The sequence below is a fragment of the Gymnoscopelus microlampas genome, assembly GCF_963454915.1.
Source record: "Gymnoscopelus microlampas genome assembly, chromosome: 10".
Classification (NCBI taxonomy): domain Eukaryota; kingdom Metazoa; phylum Chordata; class Actinopteri; order Myctophiformes; family Myctophidae; genus Gymnoscopelus; species Gymnoscopelus microlampas.
In genome coordinates this window covers 27,151,127-27,166,859 of record NC_139947.1, presented here as the reverse complement: position 1 = coordinate 27,166,859, position 15,733 = coordinate 27,151,127, and the positions used below count along the sequence as shown (strand labels likewise).

At 43.2% G+C, this 15,733-nt stretch overlaps 1 protein-coding gene across 1 annotated transcript in view; it reads left to right on the top strand.

Annotated features, from left to right (window-relative positions):
- LOC311053548 (protein Wnt-5a-like) overlaps positions 1-15,197 on the top strand; it is a 25,061-nt gene extending 9,864 nt beyond the window's left edge. Inside the window, exons 3-5 of the mRNA XM_084069155.1 lie at positions 4,393-4,640; positions 10,212-10,504; positions 14,526-15,197. Coding sequence (XP_083925281.1) covers positions 4,393-4,640; positions 10,212-10,504; positions 14,526-14,984 — 1,000 coding nt within the window. The 3' untranslated portion in view covers positions 14,985-15,197. The remainder of the gene's footprint in view (positions 1-4,392; positions 4,641-10,211; positions 10,505-14,525) is intronic.
- Positions 15,198-15,733: the final 536 nt, after the last annotated feature.

Genomic DNA, 15,733 nt, shown 5'->3' with positions numbered 1-15,733 from the left:
ATTCAAAAATAGCAGATATAAAAGCTCATAGCGCGGCACCGAGTGCCGCGCTATGAGCTTGTAGATCTGCTATTTTTGAAAAATCGTGACAATTAAATGTTTATATTTTTTTTTCGAAAAGCTGTTAGGATTTAGATTTTTTTAAAGAATCGCCTCAGGTCTTAATGGGTTAATAGAGAATTGACACGTTACCCACAGGTCCCCATAGAGAAGGTTTGTCGGGCAGAAACCTCTTATCTCCATATTCACGACCTTTTTCGTAAATTAACGCCCTACTTGATCATATACCACGGCGTCACTCAAAAGTAGCAGATCCACAAGCTTCGCGCCACGTTTTGAGCTTGTAGATCTGCTACTTTTGGCAGTTTTGGACGTATGAGGTTTCCACCCGACATATATATAGTTTAAAGTCTCCTTTCAATCATCATGATATGCATGACATGCTAAATTATCCAACCAATAGCATTCTTTGGGGATTGTTTTCCGGTTCCTGTTCCCGACGTGCTCTTTGGTACATATTAAAGATAGCGGATTACAAATTCCTGAACAATCGGCTTCATTTACGGTCTGTAGAAACCAATAGACCATATTCACACGGCGGCCATTTTGGAATTTAACATTGAAAGTGTCACCCCGTTGCCGTGGCAACCGGGGTGGCACTTCATTGACTTCATAGCAACATGGCCGCCGTGTGAATATGGTCTATGGCGTCACGTTGTCCATTCATTTTATACAGTCTATGGTCTCACTTCCCCTCCTTGTACACGGCAACTGTTGCGGTCGGGTGGAAACCTCATATGTCCCATACAGTTACTTTTCAGGATTCAAACGGCCAAAAAATGCCGATCTGCTATTTTTGCTACTTTTGTGTCACAATGTAGCATGACGAAGTAGGACATTATTTTATGGGGACATGCAGGACAGCGACGATATTAGACACACAGGTGTAAATTATTTCGAGTGGCATATTGACGAGTGAGGCCTCACACGTGCACGTGAGGCCACAACTGTGAGTGTGTGTGTGTGTGTGTGTGTGTGTGTGTGTGTGTGTGTGTGTGTGTGTGTGTGTGTGTGTGTGTGTGTGTGTGTGTGTGTGTGTGTGTGTGTGTGTGTGTGTGTGTGTGTGTGTGCATGCACGCTGGCTGTGTATTAGGGATGGGACGATAATCGTTATTATCGTTTATCGTGATTTAAAAAACGCTCACAATAATCGTATCGCAGAGGATTTAAATATTTAAATACTTCTGGGTGTCCCTGGAACAACATATTTTCAGATGGGGGCCAAATACATATAATTTTTTGAGAATCACTGATATTATAGCAACTTTTTTTTATTTTAAACTGTTAGGATTTTTGAAGACATTTGTAGAAAAGCAAAAATTTGAGTTATACAAATGTTCGCTTAAAATATATATATATTCAAAGACCCACGATTTTCCCCAAAAATAGCAGATCTACAAGATCATAGCGCGGCACTCTGAGCTTGTATATCTGCTATTTTTGAATAGCACAAATACATCTAAAAATGACAGAGATGGTGGTTTGATTATCGCGATAAAGATGTTCATAATGGTCTCATCCCTAGATGTGCATGTGGTTATGGTTCGTGCATATTTAGTGCAGAGTTTTTCCTAGTTGATCAGGTTACACTAGGGGCTAATTGCCTCTCTCTGGGGGATCAGGGATGATGGGGGGGGGGGGGGGGGGGGGGGGCTTGTGGTCCTGGAACCAGATGGCTCACACACCACACACACACACACACACACACACACACACACTCACACTCACACTCACACTCACACTCACACACACACTCAAATCCTTCACTGTTACAAAAAAAAACTGCGATCCGCTAGTTATTTGAATGTCTGAAATGGCATTTTATTAACTAGTCTGTATGGTTAGAGTTCAGTTGGCTCTCAGACTTTTTCATGTCAAGGACCCCCAATTTTATATATATTTGGCCTCAGACCCCCATAAATAATGATGTTTTTCACAGTTCAAAAGTTTCCAAATGTTTTCATCCGCAAGCTTGAAGGCTTTGTAGATCTTGAGCTTGTAGATCTGTTTTGTTTTTTGGAGATCTGTTTCCACCCACGACAGAGACGATAACTATTACATCTACCAGTACTAGTGTTTGGAGGTTGGTCTCCTATACTCTTCTTTTGAGAAATGTAGACCGTGGTGATCTGGTAGGACACGTATACCGTTTGACAAGTACCGGTAGTACTGTTTGAAGCTCATAAGTGCAATATCTCCCCCGTTGGACAAGCGGAGACACGACAGCGTCTTGAGTTGAGCGGTTCGAGGCCTTAAGGTCTCTCGTGCAGGAGGGACATCGGGTTTGAATCCTATAGGTCGGACATAAAAGATTACGGATTTCAGCTTTAATTTAGACTCGGTGAGTGTACAAATGTAAATGACATCATATCAGAGTCACAAATCAATACATTAACCCATTGAAACCGGGAACGCATCTTTGTAACCATTTAAACCATTATTTCATACTTTGGCTATTCAAAAATAGCAGATCTACAAGCTCATAGCGCGGCACCGAGTGCCGCGCTATGAGCTTGTAGAGCAGCTATTTTTGAAAAATCTTGAAAATGTGTGCAAATCTTTGAATATATATATTTTAACGCAAACATTTGTAAGTCAAATCTTTGCTTTTCGGGGTCCCTGGAACAAACTATTTTGAGGTGGGGTTCGGCGTCCAAATGCATATAATTTTGGGGGTCCTTGACATGAAAAAGTTTGAGAACCACTGATATTATCGCAACATACGGTTTTCAGAAAACTGTCCAGGATTTAGAAGACATTTTGTACAGATGCGTTCCCGGATTTAATGGGTTAAAAAAAGAACTCGACTATGTAGTGTTGCCTGTTCTCTCTCTCTCTTCTGTCTTTCTATGTCTCTCTCTCTTTCTCTCTCTCATTCATTCCGCTTGCATTAGAGTCTTCTATTTGGTCTGTCTTTCGTCGAATAGCTTCTTTCATTTATCCTGCACCGGCCTCTGTGGAGAGATTAGTATTTCTATGTGAATAATAGTTGTGTTTATCCCACGAGTAAAGAAGGATAATAATCTAACTGCAGAACCCTGAAGAGAAAATGAGTTTGTCAGAAAGTGATAGAGAGAATGAATCACATCGTAGAGGTGCTCTGTGGTTGGTCTCCATGCATTAGTTCACTAATGGAAGAGTCAAGAGGGATGTCTTTGTCACATTAAGTTGCGTGTGTGTGTTAACTGTTAATTATGTTGTCTCTGTATATTTGTCACATTAAATGTTCTTTCTTTCTTTCGTTTTATTTTCTTTCTCTCCCAAGAAAGAATTCTCCCCACTTTTCATAGTCTACCAATTAACCCTCTCTCTCTCTCTCACTCTGCCGCTCCAACATGTTTAAAGGAGTAGTTCACCCCCAAAAAATGACTTATTTTGTATCAATTACACACCCCATGAAGCCTTGAATTCATGGAGATTTTTTTTGTTTTTGTCGCATTTCTAAGCCAATAATGTGATGACCAGGTGGAATCTCCTATTGACCGATGACAACAAGTCGTCAAATTATTGGCCCAGGAATGTGAAAAAAAAAACTAAATAAATCTCCATGAATTCAAGGCTTCATGGGGTGTGTAATCGATAGAACATTTAAGTATTTTTTTTGGGTGAACTACTCGTTTTTTTTTAACTTCTATCACCCTCCACTCTTTTCTCATTCCCTTTTCTCTTCTCCCTTCCTTTCCATCCGTCCGTTCGTCCGTCCGTCCTTCCCTCCCTCCCGGGTCGGGTCTCCTCCTCCATAATGACGTACGTGTCCTCAACTGTTGATTTCGTCGACTAAAACTATGATGAAAAATGTTCTTTTTTTCACTGACGAAAACTACATAAAAACGAAATGAAAACTAAGCTACGATGACAAAAACTAAGACTACATATATTGACAATTTCGTCAACAAATAAAAACTAGACTAAAATGTTAGTGAGGGACTAGTGGAGAAGAGATCCAGTAGAACTAACTAACTAAGTAATTTAATGTGTGGTTGCGCTCGGGTGTTGCGCTCTGAAAATAGCCGATCTACAAGCCCACAACGCGTCGCAGCGCGACGCGTTGTGAGCTTGTAGATCGGCTATTTTCAGCATGCAACCGAGTGTAAAATCAGCCATTACGACACCATCAACTAAGGCACCGCCCCAAAAAAACATTATAGTCGACTAAATCAACTGTAGATTTAGTCGACTATAATCTTATGATATTTAGTCGACTAAAACTAGCCTAACAGTAAAACATTTCAGGTGACTAAAACTAACAGGAATTTGATTAAAAAAAGACCAAAACTGAATCAAAATTTGCTGCCAAAATCAACACTAGTCTCCTCTCTCTCCTCTCTCCAGGTCCTTGGCCATGAATCCCCTGCTCATCCCCGAGGCGTACATCATCGGCGCCCAGCCCCTGTGCAGCCACCTGGTGGGCCTGTCCCCGGGCCAGAAGAAGCTGTGCCAGCTGTACCAGGACCACATGCAGTACATCGGCGAGGGCGCCAAGACGGGCATCAGGGAGTGCCAGTACCAGTTCAGGCACCGGCGCTGGAACTGCAGCACGGTGGACAACTCCTCCGTGTTCGGACGGGTCATGCAGATCGGTAAGAAAGAAGCACCGGCCTTTGTTTTAGGATTTTAACCCATTAAGACCTGAAGCTGATTCTACAAATGTCTTCTGAATCCTAACAGTATTCTGAAAAACGTATGTTTCTATATCAGTGGTGCTCAAACTTTGTCATGTCAAGGACCCCCAAAATTATATGTATTGGCCGCGTACCCCCATCTCAAAATATTTTGTTCCAGGGACCCCCCAGAAGCATAGATTGGAGTTAAAAATGTTTGGTTTAAAACAATATATATTCAAAGATTTGCACGCATTTTCACGATTTTTCAAAAATACAGAGATGCGTGCCAGGTCTTAATGGGATAAATCAGGCATAACTCTAACCCCAAACTCTAAACCATAACCTCAACCTGAATCTTTTCCTAATTGTAAGCCTATAAATCCAAACATATTTTAACCATAAAACGAGCATTCATCTTGTGAGGACCAGGACACATGGTCCTCACAATGTCCATTTCACAAGTATAGCAATCTCACAAGTATAGCAAAACAAGTACAGAACACACACACACACACAGATGCAAAGTACGCAACGTTTTATGAGGGAATACATTATTCTGGGGTTTATCCACAAGCACACGTGAGCGCACATATATAAACACACAGCGCGCGCGCGCTCGCACACACACACACACACACACTGGACAGAAACATGCAAATGTACTTATATATAGATTCCATTTTCCCGTGTGTGTGTGTGTGTGTGTGTGGTGTGGTGTAAGAGTTGGTGATTTTGAGCAGCTGTGTGGAGGGAATAGTTGGTGGGTGAGGTCGCTGGATACATCACATGTGGTTTTGGCCTGCTAGACCAACCCCCAACGTGTATGATCCTCTGATGAATGGGAGACAATATGACACACACACACACACACACACACACACACACACACACACACACACACACACACACACACACACACACACACACACACACACACACATATTGAAAGCATGCATGCATTGCGACACACGCACGCACGCACGCACGCTCGCACGCTCACACACACACACACACACACACACACACACACACACACACACACACACACACACACACACACACACACACACACACACACACACACACAGGATTTGTTATTGAAAGGAATCCTGAATGAAGCCCGTAATGTTAACAACACAAGTGATAACTATAATCACATGTGTGCTATCAACATAATGGGCTTCATTCAAACCAACTCTCTCTCTCTCTCTCTGTCACATTTAGGGCAAATCTAGTGCAACGGTTCTCAAAGTGAGGTCCAGGGGATCCTCACTGTTCCTTGAGGGGGTTCTAAATTGACCTTGTAACACTGAGAGTGTACTAAAAGGAACCAAATGGACCCTTAACGGGTCCATTTGGTTCCATTATTATTAGTATGGTGGTCCTTTTGAAATCAACCCAGTTTTGAGAACCACTGGTCTTAACCCATTGATACCTGGAACGCTTCTGTGTCACTTTAGATGTCTTTGGCTATTCAAAAATAGCAGATATACAAGCTCATAGCGCGGCACCGAGTGCCGCGCTATGAGCTTGTAGATCTGCTATTTTTGAAAAAGTCTTGAAATTATTTATTTTTTGATTTTTTTCCAAAAACTGTTATGATTTAGATTTTTTCAAAGAATCGCCTCAGGTCTTAATGGGTTAATAGTGAATAGCGCTGAGAGTGTTTCCATGGCCCCTGCACACGGGGCCCCGCTCCTCCTTCGGAGCTCCTTGCTCCCTCTCGGCAGATCCGTCTTCATAGAAACCTCATCAGGAGCAGCTCTCTCCCCATTCCTTTTCCCTCCCCTCCCCTCTCCTCCTCCCGACATCGCTCCCCATCTCAGCCCACTCTGGGCCAAGTAAACATGTCCTCCCCATGTCTGCCTGCCTGCCTGCCTCGTGAGTCTGTCTCCCTCCGTCTGCCTGTCCTTCCGTCCGTCTCGACTGCTCGGCCTTCAAGCCTCGGCGGGTGATTTAGAGCGCCAAAAAGCTCCAGGAGATGAGGGAGGGTTGAAACCTTCTTTTTCTCCTCCCCCCCCTTCTCCTTTTTGCTCCCAGGGGTGGGGCGGGGGGGAGCCTCCCCTCTTCTGAGGAGGATGGGAGTGGGGCCAGGACCAAACTAACAACACACACACACACACCGGAGGGCCAGCTATAGCAGTGTGGGGGGGACGACAGCTTGTCTGTCCACAGGTTCGCTATTAGGCCCAATGTCCTCGGGGCCCGGTTAACCCATTGAGAGCTGAAGCCGATTCTACATGTCTCCTAAATCTCAACAGTTTTCTGAAAAACGTATGTTTCTATATCAGTGGTGCTCAATCTTTTTCATGTCAAGGACCCCCAAAATGATATGTATTTGGCCGCGGACCCCCATCAAAACATCTTGTTCCAGGGACCCCCAGAGGAAAAGATTTGAGTTAAAAATGTTCGCTTTAAAAATATATATATTGAAAGATTTGCACACATTTTCACGATTTTTCAAAAATAGCAGATCTACAAGCTCGTAGCGCGGCACTCGGTGCCGCGCTATGAGCTTGTATATCTGCTATTTTTGAATAGCCCAAAGTGTAAAATAATGCTTTTTAGCTCACATCTAAAAATAACACAGTTCCAGGTCTTAATGGGTTAAGATGCTTTTTTTCCCGTTGCTGTCCGGTGGAAACCTCACGTCCGAAAAAACCAAAGAGTTCCAAAAAATACCCGATCTGCAAGCTCTTAAATGCGACGCGTTTTGAGCTTGCAGATCGGCTATTTTTTGCTACTTTTGCGTCACGCTTGTAGTATTGATGAAGTAAGGCATTCATTTCCCCCCAAAAAAACATTAAAAAGTTTAAAATCTGGAGATGAGAGGTTTCTTCCCCCCCGACAGCAAGGAGTTGTACTAGACTAATAATCTTCTTCCCCTCCATGGTCGACCCTGCTAGCTTCCAGGGCGTCCCATCTGGACAGCTTTCACACACCACCTCTTCTATGTCTCTTTATCTAAGCCTTGGACTTCCCATCCTTCTCTTTCTATATTATCTGCACATTTTTTTTTGGGGGGGGGGGGGGGGGGTTCGTTTATGTTATTTTTTACCCCCCAGTCTCTTGGGTTTGCTTTTTCTTTCCTTAAACCATTAAGACCTGAAGAAGCATCTGTGTCATTTTTTGATTTGAGCTAAAAAAAAACATTATTTTACACTTTGGCTATTGAAAAATAGCAGATATACAAGCTCATAGCGCGGCACCGAGTGCCGCGCTATGAGCTTGCAGATCTGCTATTTTTGAGAAATCGTTAAAATGTGTGCAGATCTTTGAAATATTTTTTAACGAACATTTGTAACTCAAATCTTTGCTTCTGGGGGGGGGGTCCCTGGAACAAAATATGTTGAGAATGGGGGTCCGCGGCCAAATACATATACATTTTGGGGGTCCTTGACATGAAAAAGATTGAGAATCACTGACATGGTAACATACGTTTTTTTTTCAAAAAACTGTTAGGATTTAGAAGACATTTTGTAGAATCGGAACCTCAGGTCTTAGTGGATTAATGTCTTTCTCTTGACTTATCTATACAGCTCTCTCTCCCCCTCCCATCTCTCTCTCTCTCTCTCTCTCTCTCTCCCCCCCTTTCTTTCAGAGAACCCAGGGTTCTCTGTTCTTGTCATTACAGCATGCTCTCTAAGGAATCCCGCCCGGCAACAAGGTATATGGGCTGTGCATTTTGTGCACGTCCCGCGTCTAGTGGCCTTGGTACCATCGTAGTTTTGGACCACTTCCTTACTTCCTTCCTTCCTTCCAGTTCGCTTATCCCCCCCATCTCCTGTTTTACTCCCAGAACCCCCGGCCGTGCACGTTTTTTCTGCTCAGCGCGCAGAGAGCTTGTACATTGGGAGAGCTAAGAGGGGGAAAAGAGAAAAGAATCCGATGATGTGCTCAAGATATTCATATTTTTCTTCCGTCAGTCAACCCCCCTCACCTCGTATTCTCCACAGAGGAAATGTTACGGGAGAGAGAGGATGAAACAATGGGAAGCTAATAATAAAGGAAACACTCCAGGCTCTATCAGCACCGTGACACATGTCGAATCAAAGCTCTTGTCACTTCTAATTTAGCTTTAAAGAGAGTGGCAGCAGCAGCATGCGTGCGTGTCGAGAGAGGCCTCGGTCACTGGAGGGCGCTGTCTTCTCTCTGGCTGATTCCCAATAACAGCAACACGCTGGATTCCATTGCTCAGTTATTGGTGGTGGTGATGAGGAAGCTGAAGGACCCTCTTGGCTTAAAACACTGTTTCTCGATGTCCAAATGGGACCCCCTTAGGGCAGTGGTTTTCAACCTCTTTTCTTATCAAGGACCATTATTTAGTTGGCATTAGAGCCACGGACCACCATTTGATGACATATAAGCCTCTCAGACCCAAAACTTTGTATATTTTGTTATTGTTGGATAAGATTATCTCCACAATTCCATCAAAAGTATTGATGTGGTAGAGATACCAGGCAAACGTTGATCAAAGTTAAGATTCTTCTATGTTCTCTAATTGTATCAAGCTAAGCTGTTTTGTAAAGCGACTTTGGGTACTAGAAAAGCGCTATATAAGTCTGATGTATTATTATTATTATCAATTCTTAATCAAGTAATGCAGATGTTTAACAATAATTTAACTGTTGAGAGTGTAAAATGAAACCAAATGGACCCGTAAGGGTCCATTTGGTTTCATTTTACAATCTCATCAGTTACAGATCTATAAGGGTCCATTTGGTTCCCTAACTACAGTATCCATCTTTTAGCTGGGGACCACCTGGAACCCCCTCAAGGACCACTGGTTGAAAGCCACTGCCTTAGAGGTCTATAACTTTTTGTGTGTTACGGAATGGAACCAAATGGATGAATGAATGAATGAATGCATATGTTATGTCCGTGTCTTGTCATAAGAGCCATCCCTTATGGGATTATAAGACACCAGAAACATGAATAAACAATGTCACGTTCACTTCCTGGAACACACAAAACTGCACAAATAAAACAAGAAAATATTTGATTGGTATCGAGAAACAAAAATAAATATACCGTATAATATGTTTATTTCTTTTGTACGTTTGTCCCATTCTTTCTCTAAATATTCCGCAAGTACGAATATCCCATTTCCAAAACATTCCACACAAGTGTCTCTCCGTCACTTAACCCATTAAGGCCTGAGGTTCCGATTCTACAAAATGTCTTCTAAATCCTGTTTTTTTTTTTTGAAAAAAAAAAGTATGTTGCTATGTCATTCGCTTTCAAACTTTTTAATGTCAAGGACCCCAAAATGTATGTATTTGACCGAGGACCCCCAACTCAAAATATGTTGTTTCAGGGACCCCCCAGAAGCAAAGATTTGAGTTACTAATGTTCGCTTTAAAAATATATATATTCAAAGATTTGCTCAAATTTTCAAGATTTCTCAAAAATAGCCCAAATCAAAAAGTGACACAGATGCGTTCCAGGTCTTAAAGGGTTTTCCCCCTTTTTTTAGTTTTTCCCCCCACTAATATATATATATATATATGTTTTTGACTCTGCTCATACGCATATGTGTCTCAACAGGCAGCCGAGAGACGGCGTTCACGTACGCCATCAGCGCGGCGGGGGTGGTGAACGCCATCAGCCGCGCCTGCAGAGAGGGCGAGCTGGCCAGCTGCGGCTGCAGCCGCGCGGCGCGCCCCAAGGACCTGCCCCGGGACTGGCTGTGGGGCGGCTGCGGGGACAACCTCAACTACGGATACAGGTTCTCCAAGGAGTTCGTGGACGCGCGCGAGAGGGAGATGAGCTACGATAAAGGCACCTACGAGAGCGCCCGCGTCATGATGAACCTGCACAACAACGAGGCCGGACGCAGGGTAAGGAGGGCACACACACACACACACACACACACACACACACACACACACACACACACACACACACACACACACACACACACACACACACACACACACACACACACACACACTAAGATTACAATTATTTTTGTTTGCTTCCTTTTCCTGAAACATTGAAGCACATGGGGACCAGTGTTGGGTACTTTTAAAAGTAACTTGTTACGTCACAGGATTACGGCCATTAAAAGGTATTCCGTTACGTTACAGGATTACGTTCTGAGAGAAGTAACTCGTTACTTTTGCGTTACCGATGATTAAAACCCCATTCCGAGGAATGACGCAATATCCCCTTTACAGCCCATTATGATTTAAGTTTGGTTAACACAATAAAATCAAGAGTGCAGCCTTACTGGCTACAAGGCTAATTTCCATTGATGTTCTTACTCCTTTCACCAAAACATTATGTGAACACTTCCACTTCCTTACTAAAGTAGCCTACAACCACTCTGTCTTCTCTCAATCTCTGCCATGTCACATAGGTGTGACAAATTAACGTAATACAAAACCAAACCAGTAATACCGTCAGCCGTTTGACATTGTCACCCCAAAATATGTGGTGACCTATTGAATAGAATGATTACGCAATCAACACAGACTGCTGGCAGTTGGCAGATTTTTTTGTGTGTAATATCCGTGCAACTCGCTGTTGACAGACGAGCTCATTCCTTTGTGGCAACAGAAGGAATAAGGAAATATAACTAAGTAACGCCATTGTTTTCAAAAAAAGTAACTAAGTAACAGAGTACTCTAATTGCAAAACTAACACGTTAGGAGGATACTCCGTTCCTCGAAAAAGTAATCTGATTACAGTAACTGTTACTTGTAATGCGTTACCCCCAACACTGCATGGGACAGCTAGAGCCTCTGTCACGACAGGTGTGCTCTTATGTATTTCCTTGTGGCACTAAGAGATATGCAACAAGACATAGCAGGCAGGTTGTGTTCACAATAGAAACAGACAATCTGATGAAGGACTTAAGCCCCAAATGTCAGCAGCACTCAGGTGCAATAAAAACGTTTTTGAAACTAAACTGGAAGCCCCACAGTGTGAGAGTTTTTCTTTTCCTTTTGCATGTTAAAAAATGTTCTTCGCTCAACACCTGCCCATCTCTGGGTTTGGACGTGCATGTCCTTCCTTCTTTTCAACGTTCGTCCTGCAACCTTGGCTGCCGTCTGTCCAACAGTTGAGCCTGTTACAAATATGTTTTCAGCCCTTCACCAGCACAAAACGTTCTTCCTCATACTGAAGATTTTTTTGCTCTGTGTGTGTGTGTACTCATGTCTTTTGTTTGGCTTGATTATTTGAAACCAGGTCAAAAAACGTATGAGGCAAGCTAGCTGACAACTTGTTTATTATTGCCGGGTTGGCTGAAGTATATTGGAAATTGGTTGTATTGAAAATATGTGGCTTACAGTATAACAATTTAGTTTTAAATTGTGTATGTTGGTTTACCAGATTTTACAAACATGTGATAAAAGTTCAATTTCTGAGCAAAAACGTCCTGAGCGTCCTGTACGGTTGATTTAGTCGACTAAAATGTATTTTGCCGGTGCCTTGATGGCGTCAGAATGGCAGATTTTACACTGGGTTGCATGCTGAAAATAGCAGATCTACAAGCCCACAACGCGTCGCAGCGCGACGCGTTGTGGGCTTGCAGATCTGCTATTTTCAGAGCGCAGCACCCACGCGCAATGAACCATAAATTGACTCTACTGGATCTCTGCTCCACTAGTCCCTGACTAACATTTTAGACTAGTTTTTATTAGTTGACGAAATTGTCAATATATTTAGTCTTAGTTTTAGTCATCATAGCTTAGTTTTTACTACGTTTATATTTAGTTTTCCTCAGTGAAAAAATGTAGTCGACGAATATTTTTCGTCATAGTTTTAGTCCGCGAAATCAACACGTTTCCACCAGACATTTTTGTGTGCCGAAATAGCAGAACTACAAACGAGCTCACGGATCAGTTATTTTCCGACATGAAAACAGGTGCCTTTGAGATGTTGGCTTAGATACCCATTGTGCCTCAAGGTACCATCAAAAAAAAGTTTGAAAGCAACTGATTTAAGATGATGTACAGTTAGGGAACGGAGGGAAACCATTTGACCGTTTCCATACGGCGAACCTCGTCGAGAAACGATGGAAAGTATTGAGTGAGATGAAGAGGAGGGAGAGAGAGAGAGGGAGGAGAGGAGACTGGAGAGAGAGAGAGTGAGAGAATCCAGGTCAATGAGACAGAAAGACGAGGGCTTCTATCAGTTGATCATCTGCGTAACAGCTCTCGTTCCTTCCTGGCGCTTTGATCTGCGGGGAGATGGAATCGCGAGAGGCGTTTTTTTTTTTGGGGGGGGGGGGGGGGTTGGGGAGTTTTTTTCTTTCTTTTTTTTTTGGTCCGTTCCAAATGCCTTGAAATCATCTCAAAAGCGAAGCAAGGCTTGCCAGATCTTCCTAGTTGCCAGGCTACTTCTCTTTCAAGTGGGACAAATGAGTGGACAGCATTTTGTTTGGCTCGCTGCTCGGGAGGGAGACATGGAGAGCATCATGTTAGCTGGTGTGTCTGTGTGTGTGTGTGTGTGTGTGTGTGTGTGTGTGTGTGTGTGTGTGTGTGTGTGTGTGTGTGTGTGTGTGTATGTATGTATGACATAATGTGGCCTTCTCCCCAAGCAACTGACAAGCGATTGCAAAGCTAAAGCGAATGTGCATGCACGCATATGCAAATGCCGAGCGAATTAGGAGCCCGAAGCATGCAATGTTTGGACCTGTCAACTTGTCTGGCTGGTTGTGATTACAACGCGCAGTGAAACCCTCCGTGTTAATTTGTAACTCTTGAGAGAGTACACATGTGAATACATTTGTACGCTGGATACATTTACATTTGAATTTATTTGTCTCGAGAGAGATTTTTTGGTGATCATTTCTTTCTTTTATTTTGACCAAACTATACTCTATTTTGTAACATTTTTTGTGAATAAAATGTTATGTTGTCCAATCCGTATGGTTGCGTATGTTCATACAATATAACTCAATTGAGGTCTCCCTGCTCTTCTATTTAGAGACTATTAGATCCTGTGTCTAGGTTGGACACAACCTTTGACACAATCCTGTTTCTGGTTTGTCACAAATTGTGGGGCTCCATACAGGACTTGGCCCGCTCCTTTTTTTTCTGACTACACCACCAGCGTTGTGAGCTCGCAGCTATTGCAGATATTGTCACGGAACGTGCGCCCCCACCCACAAAAGTGACTCTAGGCTTCATGTGGTTAAATCAACAGAGGGGTTTACTGTGTGTATTCAGTGTATCTAATGTACGAATGATATATTAAATGAGCATCGGGCATGGTACAGTACATGCGCAGAGCAGGTTCAGTCAGGAAACTCGGTGCTTGGCTGACCATTGGTTGGTCTCAGCTCCATGCTTCTATTCTCAACCAATCACGTACTCACTTCATAATAGAGCACCCTATTTAACCCATCAAGACCTGTAACGCATCTGTGTCACTTTAGATATATTTGGCTATTCAAAAATAGCCGATATACAAGCTCATAGCGCGGCACCGAGTGCCGCGCTATGAGCTTGTAGATCTGCTATTTTTGAAAAATCTTTCATTTTTTTTCATTACAAAAAAGAAAAAAAAAACTGTTAGGATTTAGAAAACATTTTTAAGAATCTCCTCAGGTCTTAATAGGTTAAATGGGGGAGTTGCATTGCTCATTCCTTGCTTGCTGCTTGCTGTCTGTGCTGCTGCTGCTGCTGCTGCTGCTGCTTGCTGCTTTCAAAACTTGGCTGCTCTCCCTCCACCACCCCAGCTACCACCTGTTGCTCTGGATCTGCTTTTATGTACAGTACCATTAAAAAAAAAAACATTTAATTCCGTTCCAAGAGTTATCTTGGACCGAACTGCCATTTTTGTTTGTCAACTCTTAAAAGTAACCTCCTCTCTGCCCCCCCCGCGTCTTTTTTTTTTCTTTCAAAAAAGACGGTGTCGGACCTCGCGCACGTCTCCTGCAAGTGCCACGGCGTGTCGGGCTCGTGCAGCCTGAAGACCTGCTGGCTGCAGCTGGCCGACTTCCGCAAGGTGGGCGAGGTGCTGAAGGAGAAGTACGACAGCGCCGCCTCCATGAAGCTCAACTCGCGCGGCAAGCTGGTGCAGATGCACAGCAAGTTCAACCCGCCCACCAGCCACGACCTGGTGTACACGGAGCACAGCCCCGACTACTGCAAGCTCAACCAGAGCACGGGCTCGCTGGGCACGGTGGGCCGCCTCTGCAACAAGACGTCCGAGGGCATGGACGGCTGCGAGCTCATGTGCTGCGGCCGCGGCTACGACCAGTACAAGGCCCAGATCGTGGAGCGCTGCCACTGCAAGTTCCACTGGTGCTGCTACGTCAAGTGCAAGCGCTGCACCAAAATCGTGGACCAGTTCGTCTGCAAGTGAAAAAAAGGAAAAATCACACAGTCGTGGGGAGGAGCTTTCTTTGAAAAAAAACTGTGGGTGCATGTGTTTTTTTTTTGTTTTGTTGTTTTTTTGTTTTTTTTTGTGCATACGACGGGCTATAACACATCTGCATTTACCCACGAGCAGAGGACCAGAGGGGTGGAACACGGAGAGAGAGAGAAAGAGAGAGAGAGAGAGAGAGAGAGAGAGAGAAAGAGAGCGAGAGAGAGAATGGAAAGAAAAAAACTATATAAATTATATTTATAGAGTTAAACAATTATACCGTTGCAACAAAAAAAAAAGACTGACTCTTTCATCATCACAACAAAAAAAAAATCTTATGTCTTCAAGAAACTGAGAGTATCATGAAATATTTATTTTGAGATTTATTATGGTTTTAGTTTTGTTTTTATATTTTCTTTCTCTTTTGCCCAGTCATCACCGACCATCAACATCCATCAGATTTTAATTTTCTTAAGTGCCTAGAGAGAGAGAGAGAGAGAGAGATCCGGGGCCCGGCCACCGGACCACCAAATGGCCACGCTTTTTTGTTTTATTGTTTTTGTTTTTTAAGATATATATATATATATATAAACCATCCTGTCATTTGGCTTTTCCAAACGGAGCAAATTGGGACGGTGCCTTCCTATTTCATAACAATAGTTTAGCTCGGAGACTTTTTTATGCTAGCGCGACTTCAAGAGGTCCCTGTTTTTGTTTTGCGTTTTGTTTTCGAGAAGTACGACTGT